Source organism: Mus musculus, chromosome 3 (assembly GCF_000001635.26).
Source record: "Mus musculus strain C57BL/6J chromosome 3, GRCm38.p6 C57BL/6J".
NCBI classification, from domain to species: Eukaryota; Metazoa; Chordata; class Mammalia; order Rodentia; family Muridae; genus Mus; species Mus musculus.
Window position 1 is genome coordinate 89,838,726 of NC_000069.6, and position 23,335 is coordinate 89,862,060.

The 23,335-nt window shown below is 46.6% G+C and overlaps 1 protein-coding gene across 1 annotated transcript in view; it reads left to right on the forward strand.

The window, feature by feature from the left end:
• She (src homology 2 domain-containing transforming protein E) overlaps positions 1-20,121 on the forward strand; it is a 27,477-nt gene extending 7,356 nt beyond the window's left edge. The window contains exons 3-6 of the mRNA NM_172530.3: positions 10,643-10,948; positions 12,884-13,025; positions 13,642-13,761; positions 15,806-20,121. Coding sequence (NP_766118.3) covers positions 10,643-10,948; positions 12,884-13,025; positions 13,642-13,761; positions 15,806-15,989 — 752 coding nt within the window. The 3' untranslated portion in view covers positions 15,990-20,121. The remainder of the gene's footprint in view (positions 1-10,642; positions 10,949-12,883; positions 13,026-13,641; positions 13,762-15,805) is intronic.
• The last annotated feature ends 3,214 nt before the right edge of the window (positions 20,122-23,335 follow it).

The window sequence follows — 23,335 nt, forward strand, 5'->3', positions numbered from 1 at the left end:
TTGACTTCACGAGATTTTTTTCAGACACAGATGAAGAATTTGAGTTGAAACCTGCCACTCCAAATTGACTGCTCCGTCCCCATTGCCACAGGGCTCTGAAAGACTTACTTAAAATAATCCCTGCAAAGGCATTGCAAACTTGACCCAAAGCCAGGCCTACTCTCTCCTCAGCCTGGGGTAGTAGCATGTACCTTTAACCCCAAGACTTGAGAGTATGAGACAGGAGGATATTGAACTCAGGGCCAGCCTTGGCTACACACTGAGTTCTTATTCCCCCACTCACCTACCAAACTTGAAAATGCCCAATATGGGCTTGGGGCGGTGGTGGTGCATACATTTAACCCTAGCACTCGGGAGGCAGAGGCAGGCGGATCTCTGAGTTTGAGGCCAGCCTGGTCTACAGAGTGAGTTCCAGGACAGCCAGGGCTACACAGAGAAACTCTGTCTCAAAAAAACATAAATAAATAAATAAATAAATAAATAAATAAATAAACCCAATATGAGATAAATATATAAGCTGTACATGGTGGCACACATCTTTAATCCCAGCACTCGAGAGACAAAGCCTAGCTGATCTCTGTGAGTTCAAGGACAACCTGGTCTACAAATCAAGTTCTAGGCCAGCCAGGGCCACATAATGAGACTCTATCTCAAAAGAAAAATAACTATAAGAATATTTAGTAAGCTAGGCATGGTGGCTCATGCCATGTGTCACTACTACCAGCACCTGGGAGACAGAGGTAGGTGGATCTGTGAGTTCGAGGCCAGCCTGGTCTACAGGGCAAGTTCCAGGACAGCCAGGTCTATACAGAGAAAGCCTGTTTCAAAAGAAAAAAATTAGTGTTTAATATTTGAGTGTTTATTAAATTCTTTGCTTTGTTTTTCAATAGTATGGATAATTCAAATTAAAAATATAAGATTAACTTATTCAATAGTTAGTTCAAATGAATTGATAATATAAATTACTTTCAACAAGGTGTGGTTCTGCAAGCCTATATTCCAGCACTCAGAAATCAAAGCAGGATGATGAGTGTTAAGTTAACGACCACCCTATATTATATTTAGAGTTCTGGTCCAGATAGTGGAACCCTGTCTCAAAAGAAAGATAAACAACGTTTAAAATTACTAATTTTTAAAATTAGTAGTCTAATAATACAATGTTTTTCTCTTTAGTTTAGGTTAACATCTCCTCTTCTTCCTCCTCCTCTTCTTCTTTCTCCTCCTCCTCTTCCTCCTCCTCTTCCTTCTCCTCCTTCTCTCCCTCCTCCTCCTCATTTTCCTCCTTTCTCTACTGTTTTGGTTTGGGGTTTTTTGAGTTTCTCTTTTTTTTTTTTGAGTTTTGGGGTTTTGTGAGTTTCTCTGTGTAGCCCCTGGCTGTCCTAAACTTGCTTTGTAGACCTCAGACTCACAGAGTCACCTGCCTCCTAAGTGCTGGGATGAAAGGCTTGTGCCATCACACCCCACACGTTTCTTCTTTAAAAATGCATAGCACATATACTATATGCATATATGTATATACATGCATCACAAAGACAGGGTCTCAGGCTTGGGCTAGCCTGGAACTCGTTATGTAGACGAGTCTGGCCCTCCATCTCACAGAAATCTTCTGTCTCTGCCTCCTGGGTGCTGGGATTAAAAGGCCCAGTTTAACTTTTCACTTTTTAAGGTTTGTTCTTTGCGTGCTAGCTTGACAAGTCCAAGGTCAGAAGTTTCCCGTCTTTCTGTTTTGTAGGGTTTGTGTATTCATGCGGTGATGAGAATCTAGCCAGTGCTTCAGAGCACCCCAGATACATGCTCTGCCCCTGACTGTATCCCTAAGCCCAGAGATGTGCCGTGTAGCCCATGGAGGACTGGATGTTTTCATTTACTTGGTTTTTTGGAATGATGTGAAAAATGTACTGAGGTGACTTAATTGTGGAGTGTTGTAGCCTGTACACCAGCCTCTGTGCTTCTTTTCCAACCTGTGAAGTGGAAATAGCATGAGGCTTTAACAGCATCTTGTAGCTTCCTTCATATTTAGCTCAGTGGTAGTGCACTTGCCTAGCATGTCTAAGGTCATGCGTTCAATTCCCAACACTGAGAAAAGAAATCAGTATCTCAGGGTATAAAGCATGTTGTCCATGTGATTGCTCTATAATATCCCACAAAGAGTTCTTAGCTCTCATTTACTGTGAACTAGGCTCGGTGCCGACTCTGCAGGTACAGGAAACAGGATCCCCGTGTTCCCTGCCCCATCAGAACATGAGAAAACATACTTAACGCCAGTAAAGAAGAACATACATTGATGAAAACTGTATTAACTAAGTAGGTGTTATAGCTTGCATTTATAATCTCAGTACTTGGGAGGCTGAGGCAGGGGAATCACTAGGATACATAAGTTCCATGTCAGCCTGGCCTAAGTACATAGCAAGACCCTGTCAAAACTGGGGTGGGGTGGGGGGCCTAGGAAGAGTGCATATGGAGAGGTAGCTCAGTGGTTAAGGGTATTCACTGCCTTTGATCCTCATACCCACGTCAGGAAGCCCACACCTGTAAGTCCAGCCTCGGGGAATCCAGCACCTTCTGACCTCTGCTGGCACACGGACATATACACATTAATAAAAATACATATTTCTCTTAAGAAGATAGAAAAACGGGGAGAGAGAAATGTGGTAAGTTCCTCTGAAAACTTTTAACCTGTAGAACTTAAGAATTTACAAGTAAATCCTTCTTGGGATTTATCTAAAGGATTGTTAATAGGAGCCCACGGCAGGGCAGAGTAAGTATAATTAGCATAAGCCACCGTTTTCCTGCTAAACTACAGTATTTTCCCTGAGCAACCGATACATTTATTCTGTGTAATTTAGCAGTGTGGCCTTTAGCCACATAATTGAAACTTCCAGGCCAGGCAGGTCTTCTGGAGTTTCTCAGACAGCCATCAATTAGTGTAAGGATTCCCCCCACAGGAGACATTACAGTTCTACTCTTCAAGGGCTTTGAGCTGCCAAACTTGCCAAATAACCTTACCGAATACTCCAGCAATGGTGTAAAGGAAGGTCCTGCTAAGCAGTCAAGGAAATCTAAGTCCAGAAAAATGAAATAAGTTGTCTGAATCACTGGGTGGAAAGGAGAGGTCCCGGGGCATACAGCACCCTGTGGCTTTGACTATTCAACTCCTGACAAAAAATTGTTTTTAAATTAAACTTTTTGTTTTCCCTCCAGTGATGTTATTGGTTTGTTTGAATAGTCAGGTCTGAGGGACAACCTCAATGTGTGGGTCTGCATATTGTAGAAAGAAATCCACATGGATTCTAGGATGTTTCTTGATGTTGGAGATTGAAGCCAGCGCCTCACACCTGCCTGGAAGCACTCTGCCATTGACCCGTACCTCAGCCCAGTCTCTAATCTGTCTCTCCTCAGTAAATTTCAGGGTGTCTGAATTGCCTCTGCCTTTGTTGAATATCTTGAGTTAGCTGATAGGAGAACGCAGAGCAGACAAGGAGCTTGCTGGTAGAAAACCCAAGTAAGACAAGGTGTGAAGCAGCCCCATTTCTAACTCCAAGGGGAAAATACAGCCCTGTGAGGCTGTGTGTTTAGTAATTTAGAAACATGAAAGGAACTGTGGGAAAGATATGTTATTTAGAATCGTAATTAAAATACTACTTGTGTGGCTAGGAAGATGGCTCAGTGATTTAGAGCACTTGCTGTCTGTTAACCTATTCATCCAATGCATCTGCCGCCCTCTTCTGGCCTCCACAGGCACTGCAGACTCATGGTGCACAGACAAGTTCAGGCAAAACATGCATATATGGGGCTAGAGAGATGGCTCAGTCGTTAAGAGCACTAACTGCTCTTCCAGAGGTCCTGAGTTCAATTCCCAGCAACCACATGGTGGCTCACAACCATCTATAAGGAGATCGGACCCCCTCTTCTGGGGTGTCTGAGGATAGCTACAGTGTACTTACATATAATAAATAAATAAATCTTTAAAAAAATCATACACATAAGATAAAAATAAGCCAATCTTTTTAATTTAAAAAATTGCAGAAAATCTTTTTCATAAAGATACATATAAAGTAAGGTACAGTGAATGAGCTTGGCTGCCCACTCAGCACCTCACAGGACAGAGGCCTCACAACCAGAATCAGTGGACAACAGGGCTTCTGTGAGGCTCTGGGCATGACACATTTGTGATGTGTACCCAAAAAAACAGTCACTTTGACTGTTGAGAGAGAATGCAATTTTTTTTTAAAAGAGAATTTTGGATAATACAGGGTGATAATAGCAGTTAAATGTGTTGTCGGGTGTGGTTATTCACTCCTGTAGTCCCAGTCTCTGGGAAACTGAGACAGGAGGATCACTGCAACTTAGAAGTCAACCTGGACCACAGAATGAGACCCTGCAAAAACAAATTTGCTACTTAAGAAACGTTGGCCTCCTGCCATGTAAATGGTTTAGTTGTGTGTGATGAGAACGGAGGGCTGGAAAGGGAAGTTTCCCAGCCCGGGTTAGGCGATGAACCAATCAGCTGCCATTTTCTCTGGTTTGGGGCAGCCCTGTCTCAGAGAGGCTGTGCGGGAGTGTTTATCTTCTGCCCAACCCCAGCACCCTGCTGTCTGCCACAGTAAACGGCCTCTATCGGCAGCCAGGGTGTAGCTTCCTCTTGCCATTTCCTCCTTCTCAGGCACATTTCCTCTTGGAGGCAGCTCTGCACGTCAGGGGCTATTCTCCCTGCAGGAAGGGTCGGCTTGCAGCCCTGTGATTGTTTCAATGTTTCTATGGCGCCTCAGGTTGGGGACAGCCAGGTGTTGGAATGGACTGGAAGGTTAATGCCCTGGAAGGGGGAGGTGTCTACCTCCTTTCCGCCCAATTAAACATTGTTTCAAAAGATGTTTTACCAATAGCTCCAATCCTGGGCCAGGCAAGGAAGGAGTGTTTTCAGCTTTGAGCTTTTCAGTTGGCTCCTAGTCCATTTCAAAGGGAGGGATCAGGAGGAGCCCACTGTAAAGAAATACTACACACATAAATGCCAATCACTGGGCCTCATTTGAATGCAAGTCTATTGAAATTTCCTTGTGAGCAAGACCTCTACCCTAAGGATGGACTCAGGACATGTACCCTAAGGGTGGACTCAGGTCATGTACCCTAAGGATGGACTCAGGTCATGTACCCTAAGGATGGACTCAGGACATGTACCCTAAGGGTGGACTCAGGTCATCTACCCTAAGGATGGACTCAGGTCATGTATTCTAAGGATGGACTCAGGTCATGTATTCTAAGGATGGACTCAGGACATGTACCCTAAGGATGGACTCAGGTCATGTACCCTAAGGATGGACTCAGGTCATGTACCCTAAGGATGGACTCAGGTCATGTATTCTAAGGATGGACTCAGGTCATGTATTCTAAGGATGGACTCAGGTCATCTATCCTAAGGATGGACTCAGGACATGTACCCTCAGGATGGACTCAGGTCATCTACCCTCAGGATGGACTCAGGTCATGTATTCTAAGGATGGACTCAGGTCATCTACCCTAAGGATGGACTCAGGACATGTACCCTCAGGATGGACTCGGGTCATGTACCCTCAGGATGGACTCAGGTCATGTATTCTAAGGATGGACTCAGGTCATGTACCCTCAGGATGGACTCGGGTCATGTATTCTAAGGATGGACTCAGTCTTCCTCATTTGGTTTATACACTTCACTGGAGGCTTACTTGAAGCCATGATTTTTTTCTCTTAACCTTTACTTTATGTGTATGCGTGCTGCCTGCATGTGTATATGCACACCATGTGTGTACCTGAGGAGCCCAGAAGGTGTCAGGAACTGGAGGTACAGATGGCTGTGAGGCTCCATATGGGAGCTGGGAACCAACCCTAGGTCTTCAGCAAGAGCAACAAGTGAGCTTGTATCCACTGAGCTGTTTCTCCAGTCCTGAAGCCAGGATCTCGAGAACTTTCTAAACTGGGCATAAATAAGTTCTGATTAGAAACCTAAAAATTCTAAATCCATCCCCTGGGTTCCTTTGTGTGCTCAGTTTCCTTTTTCTTAGTTCTTGAGAAAGGATCTTTTACTTTTTTTTTAAATGCCAGCCTTATCGCAGCTGAACCAAGAACAGAACACGTTTTTGTTTCTTGTTTTTCATAGCCACGTCTAGAATAGGCAATGAAGCAAAAGCCGTGGGGTTGAAAGTCAAGAGAGTAGGACAAAAGACACGGCCCTGGCCTCAGACAACCTGGGTCCCTGACCTGGCGTCAGGTGAGCAGGGGACAGTCCGGCCAGCTACATCCACAGCAAGTGCTGTGGTGTGTCCTTTATTCAGGGATGAGGCCAGGAGAGATTAGCCCCACAGACTGGGCAGAAGTGGGTAAGACATAGCCTCAACTTTAGCTGCTTTTTAGACTATCCTAGTAGCTTATACCCATCTGGCTGCCAGACTATATTTCACCTCTGAAGTTAGGCCTTGTGGAGGTGAGGAGTGTCCAGGAAATGTGGTAGTACACCTAGTGTACCAATAACCCTCTATACAAACCAGACAATTAACAGTTAAACAACTATAGGGCCACTATAGGGCAGAGTCAGCAGTGTCTGGTGACTGACCAGCCTGGCCTAGGGCCTTACCAGGTCACTCTAACCAAAGGGAACCTCTACAGATCCTGTATATTACTCTTATGTCTATTAGCGTGGACTTGCATGGAATTGGAGGCAGAGGTAGTTGCTGACAGAGTCCTGAATCCCACAGATCCAAACCTCACCCTAGGAATAAGTGATCACTCTCACTCCACCCCACCCCCACACACTTTGAGACGAGGTCTCAGTATATAGCCCTCGGTGGCCTAGAACTCACTATGTCAACCACGCTGGCACAGGCACACAGAAGTCAGCTTGCCTCTGTCTCCTGAGTGCCTAAACTAAAGGCATGCATCACCATGCCTGGTTAAAGTTTGCCCTCTTGAATTTAGTGGCTTTCTTTGAATAACTGTCTCCATCCATTGTCCGTCCTCTGTTATAGAACTCTTACTGTCCTTTCTGGCGCCCTCCCACAGCGCGGAAGTCTTCTGCGCCTCTTCTTGCTTGCCACCCCCCCCCCCCACTTCTTCCCATCCTCCCTTGCTTCTGCCGCCCATCCTTTCCTAGAATCCTGCCCTGGACTCTCTGTCCTTTCAATCTGCTGCCCTCGTCTCTAGAAGTTGATTTTATTCTCACAGTATTAACAGCCATGTGTGGCAAGACTCTCCATGACACACACATGTCCTCTGCCTGGGCATCGTGCTGTACCATCCCATCATTACACACCTGTGTGTCCTGCCAACATAAGCAAGGCAGAGTGGGCCCTGCCCAGCCATCTCTGCCAAGTTAGAAACGTGTGTCAAAAACTGAGTCCCCAGTGGTGAAAGTGTAAGGCAAGAATGGGCGGGGACTCCCGTGGTAGCAGTGAGCGCTGAAGGCCATCAGAGGACCGGGAGGAAGGAGAGTTTTCCCGCAGAGGTGTCCAAAGGAACAGACATTCCACAGGTGCTAATAGACATAAGAGTAAAAGTCAGGGGCTGGTGAGATGGCTCAGCGGGTAAGAGCACCGACTGCTCTTCTGAAGGTCCTGAGTTCAAATCCCACCAACCACATGATGGCTCACAAACACCCATAATGAGGTATGATGCCCTCTTCTGGGGTGTCTGAAGACAGCTACAGTATACTTATTTATAATAATAAATAGATCTTTGGGCTGGAGCAAGCAGAGGTCCTAAATTCAATTCCCAACAACTAGGTGAAGGCTCACAACTATCTGTACAGCTAAAGTGTGTACTCACATACATTAAATAAATAAATCTTTTTTTAAAAAGAGTAATATATTGGATCTGGAGAGGTTCCATTTCTTAGGGTGACCTGGTAAGGCCCCTAGGCCAGGCTGGTCAGTCACCAGACACTGCTGACTCTGTCCTATAGTGGCCCTATAGTTGTTTAACTGTTAATTGTCTGGTTTATATTGAGGTTCATCTGAACATTGCTATGCATCAGTCCAGCTCTTTCTCACTTCCTCCATCCTATACAGTGATGTTAGATGTAAGAATCAAGTCACTCGCAGATATAATTGTTACTCCCCGTTTTTACATTTGTTTGTTTGTTTTAATGTCAGAAGTGGTGACACACACCTTTAATCCCAGCCCTAAGGAAGCAGAGTCAGGTGGATCTCTGTGAGTTTGGAGCCATCCTGGTCTACAAAGTGAGTTCCAGGATAGCCAAGGCTATGCAGAGAAACCAAAATTTTAAAATGGTTTTGCACTGTACACAGCACAATCCAAACTTTTGTTTTTGCTTTTAAAAGAAACTCACTTCCAGAGGAGTTACAGACACCTGTAATCCTAGCACTTGGGAGGCTGAGGCAGGAGAGTCCTAGAGTTCAAAGCCATCTTTCTCTACCTAGCAATCTCCAGGCTATTCTGGGCTGCATGATTCCCTGACATCTTAAAAAGCAACCAAGCTGGAGCTGGAGAGAAGGTTCAGTGGTTAAGAACTAGTGCTGCTTTGGCAGAGGACCAAAGTGTGATTCCCAGAACCCCAGTCCATTGACTCAGAACTGTCTGTAACTGGTGCTCCGGGGATCTAGTGCCCTCTTCTGGTTTCTGCAGAATCACACACATAATTAGAAATACATAAATCTGAAATCCATATATATATATGGCTAGAGAGATGGCTCAGCGGAGGTCCTGAGTTTGGATTCCAGTAACTACATGGCAGCTCACAATTCAGCGCCCTCTTCTGGTGTGCAGGCAGACAGGCAGACAAATCACTTGTATACATAAATACATATATCTTTTGAGAGATAGACAGAGAGACAGAGAGACAGAGAGAAAAACTCCAGTGCTGCCTTCCTCTGGGCTTTTCCCTTCTCCAGCTAAGGTCTTCTCCCAGTGCCTTCCTCCTCTCTGACTTCTGCCTCTGAAATGTTCCTCTCTGGCCCTGGATGGCGATGCGCCACATATGTCCCCTGCTTTCCTATCTTCACTCAAGCAGCTCTCCCCACTGGAAGTGACCTTGTCCACCAGAGTCAGCTCATCTTCCATTTTTCTTCCACTTGGAGCCCATCCAAGTGTGGTGTCAAAGTGTAAGGCTTCCAGCGCCCAGCTTCCTGCTGTCACTCCAGGCCCTGCCGCACACTGGTCTGGGTCACTTCCTTAAGCCCCATGTGCTTCAGTTCTCTTTAACATGGTGGTGGTGGGGAGCACAGAAGTATTTATCTCACAGAATGGCTTTGAGCATTACAGCACGGAGAACAGCGCTTGCCTCCAGGGGAAATGTCGTAGATCTTATTCTCTACCTCAGCACTTTTATTTGAGTTTCTCCTTCAGTTATAGGCTCTGTGACTGTGTCTGGCTCCCACTGCTCTAAAAATGTCTGACTCTTAAGAACCCTGGCGGTGGCTCACACCTTTCATCCCTGAACTCAGGAGGCAGAGGCGAGTGGATCTGTGAGTTGAAAGGCTAGCCTGGTCTACATGGTGAATTCCAGGCTAGCTGGGGGCTACATAGTGAGACCTTATCTCAAAACAAACACAAGCCTGACTAATGCTTTCCTGGAGTATTGTGAACAATGCCTTCAATACCGTACATGGCTGATTTCCCTTACAGTGCGGTAATCCGGGCCTCCTATCAAGAAGTATTAGTAGAACTAAAAGTAAGCTATACTCAGGGTAGACACTAGACACTCTGCCACCCAGAGGCCACTTATCCATTACCCTCAAAAGGACCCTGGAGGCCTCCTGCCTTCAGGCATCGCTCATCTTAGGCTCCGCCCATCTGTCGTGCTGAGAGGTGTTTTCTTCTTCTTTCTTTTTTTTTTTTTAAAGATTTATTTATTTGTTTGTTTGTTTTATGTATGTGAGTACACTGTAGCTGTACAGATGGTTGTAAGCCTTCATGTGGTTGTTGGGATTGAATCTTTTGGGCCTCTGCTCACTCCGGTCAACCACACGTGTTCAGTCCCTGCTTGCTCAGACCCAAAAATTTATTTATTATTATACATAAATACTCTGCAGCTGACTTCAGACGCACCAGAAGAAGGCGTCAGATCTCATTACAGATGGTTGTGAGCCACCATGTGGTTGGTGGGATTTGAACTCAGGATCTTAGGAAGAGTAGTCAGTGCTCATACCTGCTGAGCCATCTCACCAGCCCAGGTTTTTGGTTTTGGTTTTGGTTTTGGTTTTTCGAGACATGGTTTCTCTGTGTAGTCCTGGCTGTCCTGGAACTCACTCTGTAGACCAGGCTGTCCTCGAACTCAGAAATCCACCTGCCTCTGCCTGCCGAGTGCTGGGATTAAAGGCGTGCGCCACCACCCGGCCCCAGGTGTTTTCTTCTTAAACGTGTCGTTTTAGAGTTGACACTCAGCAACTGTACAGACCATCTAGGGACTGTGATATTTCAGTTTGTGTGCATGTTGTGCAGTAGCCAGGAACATTCTGGAACACACACACACACTGCCCTTTTGCTTCTGTAACATGGCCGAAGAGTAGTCTGTCCAACCCAGAACACAACAGTCTCAGAGCATTCTGCTGCCTCAGCCAAGGGTAACTGGGTTAACCCATGGGTTACCCGTGGGCCTTATGACATCTGTCCATGACCATTTGAGGTGTTCCATGTGACCTGTATGCCTGATTTTCAGAAATCAGACGCCGTGGTTCCAAAGATCCCCTGGTGAAGGCCCTCCAGTTGCTTGATGGCCCGAGTGAACCAGGGGAGACTGTGAAGGTGGAGGCCACAGCCAAGAGACGCAGCTCCAAGGACCTGCTGGGGAAGCCGCCACAACTCTATGACACCCCGTACGAGCCTTCGGAGGGTGGCCAACGTGTGGCAGAGGTGAAGACGCGGCCAGCAGACAGCAGGCTACCAGAGGAGGATGATCGGCCCGCTGCTGAGTATGAACAGCCCTGGGAGTGGAAGAGGGAGCAGATCGCGAGAGCCCTGTCAGGTGAGGGTGCAGTGCCTGCCTCACCAAACACAGCAGCGCTCTGGGCTCCCTGCCACAGTGTGGCTTTCAGGACGCCTGAATCTGTGGCCTTGTTTCCTGGCTCTATCCATTGAGTAGCCATTGGGGATGCCTTTAGGGCTGTTGGAACAGCCTCCTTGATCGATTTACATTAATTCCCCACCACTGAAGCTGTGGAATTGGAAACTGCCTTCCTCACTCCTTCCCGGCCTCACTTGCTCTTCAAGCGTTTGAAAGGCTCACTGTGAAACAGCAGGCCTGGGCGAGGTAGATTGACGGGCCACTGTGGCTGTGAGTGAGAATGAAGCTAAATCAGTCTTGTCATTGAGACAGGATCTCACTATGTAGCCGAGGCTAGCCTCAACCTTGCAATTTTTTGCTTTGGTTTTCTTAGGGTGTTAGAAGCTTATGTTACAATTCCCAGCTACAAATCAATTCCTTTAGAAAGTAAAACCTAAATTGAAGGTAGAGTCACATCTTCAAATGTGGACCTTTTGTTGAGGGGCTAGCTCAGGCTAGCTCCAAACTCCTGAGTTCAGCTTCACAAGCAGCACAAACCCTGCTCATGTGAGGGTTTTTAAGCAATTTAAGGGAGAGTTGTTAAACAGACTTTTGAAAAGAAAAGACAACAGAGTGGGGGGAGGGGGAGGTGCAGAGAGATGGCATTTACTGATCTTGCAGAGGACTTGGGTCAGTTCCCGGTACCCACGTAAGGCTCACAACCGTCTGTAACAACCACTCCCAAGACATACTTTCTTCATTTGGCTTTCACAGAATTGGTTTCGCCTTTGCTTTAGTTTTTTTTCTCCTTATATGGGTATTTTTTTCATTTTTATTAGATATTTTCTTCATTTACAATTCAAATGTTATCCCCAAAGCCCCCTATATCCTCCCCCGCCTGCCCTGCTCCCCAACCCACCCACTCCTGCTTCCTGGCCCTGGCATTTCCCTGTATCGGGGCATATGATCTTTGCAAGACCAAGGGACCTCTCCTCCTATTGATGGCCAACTAGGCCATCCTCTGCTATATATGCAACTAGAGACACAGCTCTGTGGGTACTGGTTAGTTCATATTGTTGATCCTCCTATAGGGTTGCAGACCCCTCTAGCTCCTTCTTTAGGGGCCCTGTGTTCCATCCAATAGATGACTATGAGCTTTAGAATTTTCAAGGTGTCTTTTCCCCTTAACAGCCAAGCCAATTAAAAGTAGAATCGGTGTGCTGGTTGGTGGTGCATCCTGTAATCCCAGCACTTCCTAAGTAGCAGCAGGAAGAGGATGGCGAGTTCCAGGCCACCCTGGGCTCCGTCCTCGGCCCGGCCTGGGGCTGGGCATCGCTAACGTGTCAGTCCATGTTTTGTTCTGTTTCTGCCTGTGCTGGGAGTTTGTCTGTCTCAAGCTTGTGCAGGTCTTGTGTGTGCTGTCACAGTTTCTGTGAGTTCACATCTGTCTGGCCTGCAGTGTCTGCCAACACTATTTCATTAAAATCGTCTACTACAGGAGGTTCGTGCAGTCTTTCTGTCCCTCCCCTTCTGCACGGATCCCTGAGCCTTGAGGAGAGGGTGTGATACAGGCATCCCCTTCACATCTGAGAGCTCCAGAGTCACTCTGAATTTATGTTTAGTCTTTAAAAAACAACGTATTCTACGTGTTTTTAGAGTAAAGTCCATGCTGAAATGCAAGTCTCCTCTTCTGTTCACAAACTGTTTCTACTGATGAGTAACTTCAAGAAGAGCGGTCGTATGAAGACACTAGCCATGTAGTCAGCCATCCATGACAGCAGTACAGCAGTTGAGGGACACTGCTCTTCATTGGAAGGCATGTCCTTCCCTAAGCTTAGGCAGGCACAAGCTTTTTCCTTTGAGGGCTACTAGGCTGGCTTCTGTGTTCTCCAGTGTTAAGTGATGGCTTCCTTCCAGTCCAGTTTGAGGGATCTGATCGACCTCCGGGCAGAGAGGATGCAGGGAGACCGCACCACTGGCAGAAGACCTTGAAGCCGACCCTGTCAGACCACGGTGATGGGGAGAAGGTGGACCCAGGCCTGGCCCTGGAAAAACAACCGTGAGTCTCCCTCACTGACTCTGCCACAGCCTATATAGAGTCCCCGGATCCTTTTTGTATGACCCCTTGGTTTATGTATTCTTGTCTGGGTGGAGCTTCTAAACTCAGGGTTTGCTCAGGATGGAAGGCCCTATATCTCAAGAAGCTCCTTCCACACCAAAGGGAAGCTTGCTTTCTTTTTAAAAAATTTATTTTTATTTTATGAGCGTTTGCCTGCCTGTATACATGTGTGATAACCAGAGGCCAGAAGATGGCGTTGAATCCCCAGGAACTGGGGTTGCCGGTGGTTTTGAGTCACTAGGTGAATGCTAGAACTGGACCCAGGTCCTCTCCAAGAGCAGCAAGTACTTTTAACCACTGAGCCATCTCTCCGGGCCCCAGAGGGAAACGTCTCAAACACACTCCCTCTCCTGACTTGACCGTGTCTGATTGAGAGGCTTGGTGAGCCAGGACTACTAGAATGGGCGTTGTATCTGTTCTGAACATGAGTCAGGATCCACTCAGGCTGCTGAGTACCTTCCAGAAACTCCCTTCAAACCCCGCTTTAGTGGGGTGATGGTCCATCTGCATCTGCCCTGTGACACCCATGGCCTTGTTTTTCTCTCCCCCTCTGCAGTTGGTATCACGGCTCCATCAGCCGAGCTGAGGCCGAGAGCCGACTACAGCCCTGCAAAGAAGCCGCTTACCTGGTCCGGAACAGTGAGTCAGGGAACAGCAAGTATTCCATTGCACTGAAGTAAGTGCCTCCTTCCCCTGGATCCCCTGTCTGAAGGCAAGGCCATGCCATGAAAGGCTTTCCTCCCTGGGGGTAGATGGGTAGTGGAAACAAGTAAAATTTGAAGGCGGGTCTTAGGGGTGTGATTGACAGAAAAACCAAAGGCAGTTTACTTGGACAGCAGAGGGTGAGACCCTGTGATCAGAATGCAGAATTGATGCTGGAAAGCGACCCCAGTGTCGGTCACAGATGTGGTCCTGTTTTCCTATCATCATACATTAGGTACACATTACCAAACCTAAGGCCTCTTAGAAGAGAAATACTTTCTGATAAAAAAAGAAAAGCGTTGGTGCTGGAGAGACGGCTCAGTGGTTAAGAGCACTGGCTGCTCTTCCAGAGGACTTTGGTTCAACCCCCAGGATCCACATGGTGGCTCACAACCATCTGTAACTCCAGTTCCTCTTCGGGCCTCTGTAAGTACCAGGCACATACATGTGCACAGACATATATGTTGGCCAAACGTCCATAACATAAAATAAATAATAATATTTTTTTAAAAGTGTCTGGGGCTGGGGCTATAGTTCAGTGGTAGAGTACTTGTCTAGCACACACAAGCCCTAAGTGTATCCCCCAGCAGTGGAAAAAAAAGTCAATAAAAATTAAAAGATAGTGCAGTTTAATCACTTCTGTTTTTTTAAAAAATTTATGTCAATGAGTATTTTCCTTCATGTACATACGTGTACCACATGCATGCCTGGTACCCATCAAAGCCAGAAGAGGACATCAGATCCCCTGGAACTAGAGTTACAGGCAGTTGTGAGCCTCTGTATGTGTGCTGGGAACTGAACCCAGGTCTTTTGCAAGATCAGTAAGTGTTCTTAACCACTGTCTCCACCCCCACGATTACTTTTTTCTTTTCTTTTTTTGGGGGGTGGGGGTAGGGGAACCATACAGTGTCTCTCTATGTAGCACTGGCTGTCCTAGAACTCAATTTGCAGACCAGGCTGGTCTCAAACTCACTGCGATCCTCCTGCCTCTGCCTCCTGAGTCCTGGGATTAAAGGCGTGCGTCCCCAAGCTCTAGACTGCTTTTTGTTTTTGAGGCAGGGCCTCACTGTGTAATCCTGATTGATGCAGAGCTCCACTCCCTGTCTCTGCCTCCCCACTGAGAGGATTGCAGGCATACTCTGACATACACAGCTTCAGGCATCTTTCTTTATTCCCTAGTAAGTATGAGGGACCCTAGGGATTGTCGGGTCCTTATTTGTCAAAATGCTAGCTGTGTTTGATACTTGTTTCTCCTGGAGGAGAAGGAAATGCTGAGCTGCCTGCTGCTCTGTCTAGTTGTGCAGGAGAACTCATTTTGCCTGCTGGTCTTGGCAGAATCCGTCTCATGGAAATTCTCATTGCTCTATGAATTTGGTGGCTCTATATTGGAGGATCATTGTCAAGAGCCCTAACAGCACTTCCTTCCTGAGGAAGCTGAGCCCCTGCAGCTGAAACAATTGGACTGGCAGGGAAAGGAGGGGGAGGGGCACAAGAGTAATATGGCTCCAAAAATGGGCCGGGCCATGGAGACAATACCAGGAACAGCCACCGTGCTCCTGAAAGCGGTGTTTGGGATTCAGTGTTTGAGCCTTCAGTGCCAGCTGTCACTATACGCTACCAGGACTGGCCTTTCCTCATGAGGGTAGGGGCCAGTGGACAGTTATTATTGTTATTATTATTATTAGTGTAACCACACATATCTTGTTACAGTGGAGGGGGTTGTAGATGAACTGTAGAGGGGCCGCAGGCTTGGACTGGTCTTCCAGTTTGGGCAGCTGAAGGCATTTATTTGGCTTTTCCCCTCCAGTCCTGACCACTGGTGTGTAATAAGGATACACTGATGTGTAACAAGTTGGGGTGCCATGCACTTGGGCTCAGACACTTCCAAACGCTCCACCAGATTGTTGAATGCTTTTGTAGAAGAATTGCAGGACAGGAAGAGGAAACCATCTACACTTTGTGAATCTGACCAGAATGGATGGACTGTCGACTCATGTCTTCTTGTTTTCTATCTCCAGGACGAGTCAAGGGTGTGTCCACATCATAGTGGCTCAGACAAAAGACAACAAATACACACTGAACCAGACGAGCGCTGTGTTTGACAGCATCCCTGAAGTGGTACACTATTACTCCAATGCAAAGCTGCCTTTCAAAGGAGCAGAGCACATGACCCTTCTCCATCCAGTGCACAAGCTCCACTAAAGTCGGCCAGCAAGAGCCCGGGCACCTGTGAGGCCTTCAGCACCCAACAACATCATGTGGACAGGACTCGCTGCTGCTGCTGCAGACCAGGAGTCGGCGCCTAGAAGTCAAGCGGTCTGTGGTCTTAAATCCAGGACACAGTGGTTTCTGACCTGTTCTTTCTCTCCCTACTACAAGAAAGTATTGCTTGCCTGCCACCTTCTCCCTTGGGCTAGGAGTTCTGTTTGGAGTGTGAGCCTTAGGAAGGTTAGATCCAGAGCCCAGGAGCACTGAGCTTAGCCCTTGGCTGTTCTCTGGCATGCCTGGCCTCTGCACAACAGAGAACCCCTAGGCCTTTATGAGTGACTGCTAGGCTGGAAGATCCTGCCAGTGTGAGCCCTTTGTGAGGAAGTGGATGGACGGTGGGAAACAGGAACGATGGGCAGGAAAGCTGTCTTTCTCCACGTCCTGATGCAGCTGTGGCCTTCACACAGCATTCACAACCTGAGGACTTCACAAGAGTATTATTTGGTTGGCTCTCCTAAGTACTTGCTTTCTCAATTTCTCTGGACATCTCTATCCTTCTGCAGTAAATCAGTGATATGAGCAGAAATTGGACGGAGGCCCCCAGATGAAAGTGTTACCAGTGTAATCAAGAGGTGGCATCCTTTCTATAACTCTGATCGTTATTAAGTGCACTCCAAAGATTTGATTTCTGATTTAAAAAAAAAATTCTACAGAGCTCAACACCTGTTTTGTTATTGGATAATTACATAGCACTCGAGACAGCCTTTTTCTTTGTGGTTTTTTTGTTTTTGTTTTTTTTTGTTTTTTTGCATGAAATCATCTTTAAGATTCCTTTCTGAAATTAGATTTGCTTTGTAATTTTTGGCAAAAAATTTTTACAACAAAATTGGGATCCCATTGTATGAACTGAGTCGCTGGTCTGAAAAGATTGCCCCTGATGTACAGACAGAACAAGCCAATATGTGCCTTACAGAAACATTTTGAACAATATTGTAGTCTGAGGCTGTCTCTTCTGCTCTCTAGGACACTAAATCATCGCATGCTTATCCGTGATCTGTGTACTGTAGGGAATCCCACAGGAGGGGCACGCTGTGTGTAGGTGCTAGTGGGAATGGGCTGGACCAGAACCAGAGGAACATTTCGTGTTCAGGTTTATAAACTGGATCTCAAGACTGTTCCACCCTCAGTGGAAACTGAAGGTTTGTAGCTTCTCAGATGCACAAAAAAATATTAACCATAAATTGGGTGTGGTGGCATACACCTTTAATCCCAGCACCCGGCAAAGGTAGGTGGGTCTTTGTGAGTTTAAGGTCAGCCTGGTCTACAGAGTTGCAGGACAGCTAGGGCTGCACAGAGAAACCCTGTCTTGAAAATCTAAAACAACACAAAAACCACCACCAACAAAACATCTGGTCAGATGTCTTAGGGAAGCATAGCCCCATCCTCGGCTCCCTCACCCGGCCATCCTGACTGAAATGTAGGAAGACTTTTGCTCCTGTGTCAGCGGACCTTAGCCAAAGGGTTGTGCGAGATTTTGTTTTAAAAGGCTGAAAGGGACTTCTCCTCAGTGGAGCACAGTGGCCTGCACGAAGGCTGTTCTCACAGCACTGACAATCATTTTGGCTTCTATGTGTAGTGCAGGGCTCTCGGTTTAAGTTTTCAGTAGCCACAATTCCGCCCAGCAAATGTCAGTCATCATGTATTACCTTGTATCTGTGCATTGTTCACTGTGTTGAACCTAGTTTAGCTCAGCATTCTAGCCATGAAGCCTTATTTTTTTGCTTAGCCCTCCCTATTCAGCAAATGGAGCCGTTGTCTTTAATGGTAAGAATATCATAAAATGTTTCTGGGTGGGGAAGGATTTGGGCACACGCCTCATGACTCTGATGAACACCGGCCTGGCAGGTCGGTGTCACCTGGCCTCTGCCACACGCCTGAGCGTGCTCCCTCCATATTTGCTTTACATGAGTGAAAGTGGAGGAGACAGAGTTTATATATAGTCCAGTCTTCATGGTAGGGCATGGGGCTATAAAAAGCAAAAATACTGTAGACTAGTGGAAGGCCAGTGAGGGAGATGTTAAAGCTGCTATTTTCTTCTTAGGTTGTGACACAAGCTGACAGGAGCCAGGGGACTCACAGCTGGGTGGTAGCATAAAGTACCCTATCCTACCGTGCTAAAAACAATTAAGCGCAGCAGGGTGTCCTAACCACTCACTGGTGAGCCTGCCAGCTGGGGCTTGTCCTCCGAGCTCCAAAAGATTGAGCTTTTTGTCCTTTTCTTCCTGATAAAGGTATTTTCTTGTTATCTTTATTCCTTTGAATTGATTCTGTCTGGGGGGGGGGTGTTTCTTCTGGTGAACCCTCAAGATGCTGTGAACATCTATAGCATCTAGAGAGCTGTCCACTTTTTCTCCTTTAGCAAAACTTATTTGTAAAAAAACTGCTTTCTTTGTTCCAGAGTATGGACTTAGACAGGGACCCCTGAGAACGGAAGGCATCTGTAATCCATCCAGCTGTCCAGGAGGTCCAAGAGTCCAAAACTAACCTTGGCAATAGAGCAAGGGTGTCTCCAAAAAGAATACAGGAAGGCAAAGGGCATTTCTACTTCCTGTAATAGCATAGCAGATTCTGTCCAGATGTATTCTAATCACTGTCTGAGGGGGCGCTGGCCAGTAGGATGTGCTGAGGAGGCAGAGACAGGAGGAGTTGAATTAGAGGTTACTCTTGGGTTACACCTTGGGCCAAAGAAATGGCTCAGAGGTGGAAAATGCTGCACTTGTAGAAGACCCTGGTTAGTTCCAGTATCCACATGCTGTCCAGGTCTAGGGGATCTGGCGCCCTCTTCTGGCTTCTGAGGGTACTGGGCAGGAACATGGTACACATACAAGCAAAACATTCATGCACATAAACTTTTTAAAAACCTGAATGAAGGAATAGAAACAATGGAGGAAGTCTAGTGAGTATGCACAAAAGCAAGTGGTGGTAAAGAAACAGGTGTCCCTTCCGGTTACTGAGAATGCTTTAATAGGCATCTGTAAGAACAGCCTGTATTGTTGGCCGTTTAGAGTCTGCGTCTGTGGTGCTGGAGTTCAGTCACTGGTCTCTGCCACAGGAAGGGGAGCTGGGCAGAGAACCAGTAGGGAAAGCTGGCTCTTCTCAACACAGGTCCTACCTTAATAGTCCTTGTTTGGTGTTTAGATTATTTACCAGTGTTGCCCCTGTTGGATAGGTCTTAATGTTTAATTCAAGAACAACTGTAAGTCATTCTTTGCTTACTAGATGAGTCTGTTAACATTTTCGTTAGGAGCTAATGACTTATTTTTCCTGGCCTCAGTCAAGAAGCCAGTGCATCTAGATTCATGCCCCCTGTACATGCTTCTGAAACTTAGGATTTCATTGCTCCCTTCCTGGGACCAGACAGCCATTGGTCGTCTTTCTGTCTTCTGTAGCCAGCACCCATTTAACCGTAAACTCCCTTGGGATCAATCTTTTGTCTTCTCTTTGCCACCTACATCCCACTAACTTGGCCTTGAAGAAACTTGACCTGTAAGAGCCTTCCCTGTAATTTAGCTTCCCGGCTTCATGGACCCTATGCAATGAAAGATGGTGTTCTACTGCCATCTACTGGGACAAGAAAAAAACTGCAGTTGAGAAACAAGGGTGCATTTAGGGTAGTTTGTCTCAAGGATTTTTGATACAGTCCATAAATCAAAATAAACGATGACACAGCAGTTGCCATCTTGAAATGTGCCCTTTACTGTAGAAAGGGTGTTTTGACTCCTAGTCTTCCCCTGGACCTAGGCTGGGTCATGTTGTTCACAATTTTAATTCTATTTTTGAAGACTGCTCTGTCAACAGATCATTGAGGCAGGAATCATTCTGTTAAGCTCTTAGCTGTTCCAAATGCTGTCAGGAGGATTTTACATTTAAAATATCAACTGATACGTCATTTTAACTTTTTAAAATATTTAAAAGGTTGTAATGCAGGTGCCTTGGCAATTGTTATTATAATGGAATCTTATAAATTGTTGGCTCTCTTCACCGGTCAGCGTAGCTGTGTGCCTTCCGGAAGATGGTTTACCCTGAAGTGTTACTTTCAATAAATGCTTTGCCAGGAAAACAGTCATTTGCTTTGTTCAGTTAGTTGCTGTTTTGGTTGGTTGGTTGGTCGGTCCATCAGTCTGTCCGTCGGTCGTGGGTCTGTCTGCTGGTTTTGTTGTGTTGTGGAGCTGGGTTGCATGTGCCAGGGTTTTGCCACTGAGCTGTACCCCGCTCAGTGAATTGGTCCCATTCATCCTGACAATCGCCTCCCTTCATGAAAAGTACTTCCTGTGCAGACACCTACTGGAGTGTTCTGTGAAACTGCTGATGCCAGAGTGTTCCAACGCAACGAACAGCCAGCAGCTGAGCCTCCCCCTCACTTCTCCCTCTACAGCCCTGCCACTCTGTATCCCTGGAGAATACAGAGCAGTGTGGTTCTCCTCTGTGGCTTAGTCTTCCCCAGCATGTCCTTTGTTCTCCTCCTTTGAGCATCACAATTAGATTCATGTGAATGGGTGTGAGAGAGTGTATGTGTGTGTGTGTATGTGTGTATTAGTGTATATGTGTAGGTGTGTGTGTATGTGTATGTGTCTGTATGTGTCTGTGTGTGTGTGTTTGTGAGTATGAGTGTGTGTTTTTGTATGTATGTGTGTATGTGTGTGTGAGTGTCTGTGTGTGTGTATATGTGTGTATGTGTGTCTATGTGTGAGTGTATGTATGTGTATGTATATATGTGAGTTTGTATATATGTGTATTAATGTGTATATATGTGGGTGAGTGTGTGAATATATGTTTATGTGTGTGTGCCTGTGTGTATATGTATGTGTCTGTGAGTATATGTATGTATGATTGTGTATGTATGTTTCTGTGTGTGTGAATGTATGTATGTGTATGAATTTTACTTATATAACTGTTGTCCTGGAACTTGCTTTTAGACCAGGCTGGCCATGAACTCAGAGTTACCCCCGTCTCTGCCTCTCCACAGTTGGGGTTAAAGTGCCTCCAGCACTCCCGGCTTTTTTTCCAATTTTTAGTGATGTGAAGAGGGGTGGTTGGTATGTGCACCTTTCTGCAGAGACCAGAGGCATCCAGTCCCTTGGAGCAAGGGCTACAAGCAGTAGTTAGCACATGGACGTGTATGTGCCCTTAACTGGTGAGCCTCTCTCCAGCCCTGGTTATTTTTATTTGTGTGGATGTGTGCAGTGTCTGCAGATGAAGGAGAGGGTTCTGGATCCCCAGATGTGGTACTGGGAGTGGAGTTGGTCCTCTTCACCACTGAGCCATCTAGCATCTGGTCTTACTGAGCATAGCTACGATTTGCCACCAGGTGCTGTAAGTACCTATCAGTTTTCTGAATTCGTGTGTAAGGAAAGAGGATGTTTACATGCAGCAATGCTCCTTCTGCCCCATCTGGGGAGTCAGAGTAATGCTTTTTTAGAATTCAGACTGAACATATTTGTAAGAGCCCAGGTTCAGGTCCTGAGTGTTGGATTCCTGCACTGTGAAGGGGCGAAGGTGTAAGGAGCCTCCTTTTTCAAATAAGGATCTCAATGCTCAGCTGATCAATGTGTCCTGGGTTAGTCACATGGGAAGCAACGGGCAGACCAGGTCTGCCTCAAATCCAGGTGTTTGCTTGTCAGTGTTGGTGTTGAGACAGGGTGGTGGTGGTGTTTATTTGGTTTTTGTTTTTTAATGTAGTCCAAGCCTCTACAAACTTAAGGTCCCCCTGCCTCTACCATCCTAGTCCTGGGATAGCCAGTGTGTGCCACCATGCCAAGCCACACCTCTACTTTCCCTTCCAGGTCATCTACTCCACCTGCAGAACCCTTCATGTCTGCAGAACAGGGTCAGTAAGGTGAGGTCCAGGGGATGCTCAGGCTTAGAGCACGGCTGCTTGGGCAGACTTCCCTTCCCAGCACGTATGTGGCTCACAGCAGTTCCACAGGAGCCACACCTCTATGGGCTCTGTGGTCATACATTCAAGCAAGCACTCATACACTAAAATCAGAATAAATACTGAGTTTTGAAAACACACCTCTACTCCCTTATATTTTGGTTGTGAGCCTAGCCTTTAGCAGCTGAGCCATCTCTCTAGCCCACACCACTCTACTCTCCAACAATGGAAATATATCAGGCCAACAGGACGTATAGGTTTGCAGTGCTGAGCAGAGTTCTCCCCCAGAGCCCTGGAGGTCTGAGCTCTCCAGGAAACCTGGACCAAAGGCTAGAGAGCATGCCCCTGCGGCAGCCAGATCCAGAGAAAGAATGGCCGGTTTAGAAAGAGAAGAAGCAGCCCCTACTTTTACCCATCAATGTGAAACTAGGCACTGGCCCTCTGTGTTCAGCCACACCTCTGGACTGCATCCCAGTGGACTTGGGGCAAAGGAAACAGACACAGGGAGGACTCTCCCTCCAGGACAAAGCTAGGCTGAGGCTGGCAGGTGGCCTCCTGGCAGCCTTTCCCCTATCCCAGGAGCCCCTCCCCCTTCTACACCCCCTGGGCCCAGATGGTTGTGAAATCCGGCAGACTGCTGAAGCTCTGAGGAGCTCTGCTCTGAGGCTGGAGGGTCAGTTCCAGTTTCTTTCCCCACACTGTGAGTCACAGTGAGCTCACCATTCACTCACAATGCTTCCTCCGTGGCTTTTCAATGACTCACTTTGCCTTCTGATACGTGTGTACAAAGGAATAGGACAACAGATTCGAAATAATTACATTTAAAGCTGCATTACTGCACTTGCAGATTAATCCAGTTGACTTGTCAAAGAGTGAACCGGTGTGGTAGAGGCAAGAAAAGGCATCCACTGAGAGCTAATTAACAGCCTGGTCTACATAACGCATTCCAGGACAGTCTGGGCTACATGATGAAACCCTCTCTCAAAAAAGTAGAAATAAGTTAGACAGAGACAGAGAGTTAACAAAGATGTGCTCATTTTGGATTATTTTAAACTGAGTTTCCACCTAAAACATCGCTTCTACAACCCTTGTCTTTTAAAAACAGAGTATCAAGCTTTAGTAGAGGGTACCGTGAGTCACCTCATACCTACCATCCCCTCCAGGACAAATGTCTTTGGGAGACTTTGACTCTAATCGCTTTGTTCCCTTGCTGGGTTTCTTTGGTTGGTCAGTTTTTTAAAATAAAGATGGGTTTACATTTGCATCCTTGGGCAGGGCCCACACTTGTTTTCTCTGTGCTGTTTCAATTTTAGTGTGTGTGATGCCCAATTGGCTGTTAAAGACTCAGTCCGGCTACGGTGCCCAAATTAGCCTTGAACTCCTGGGCTCAAATAATCTTTTTGCC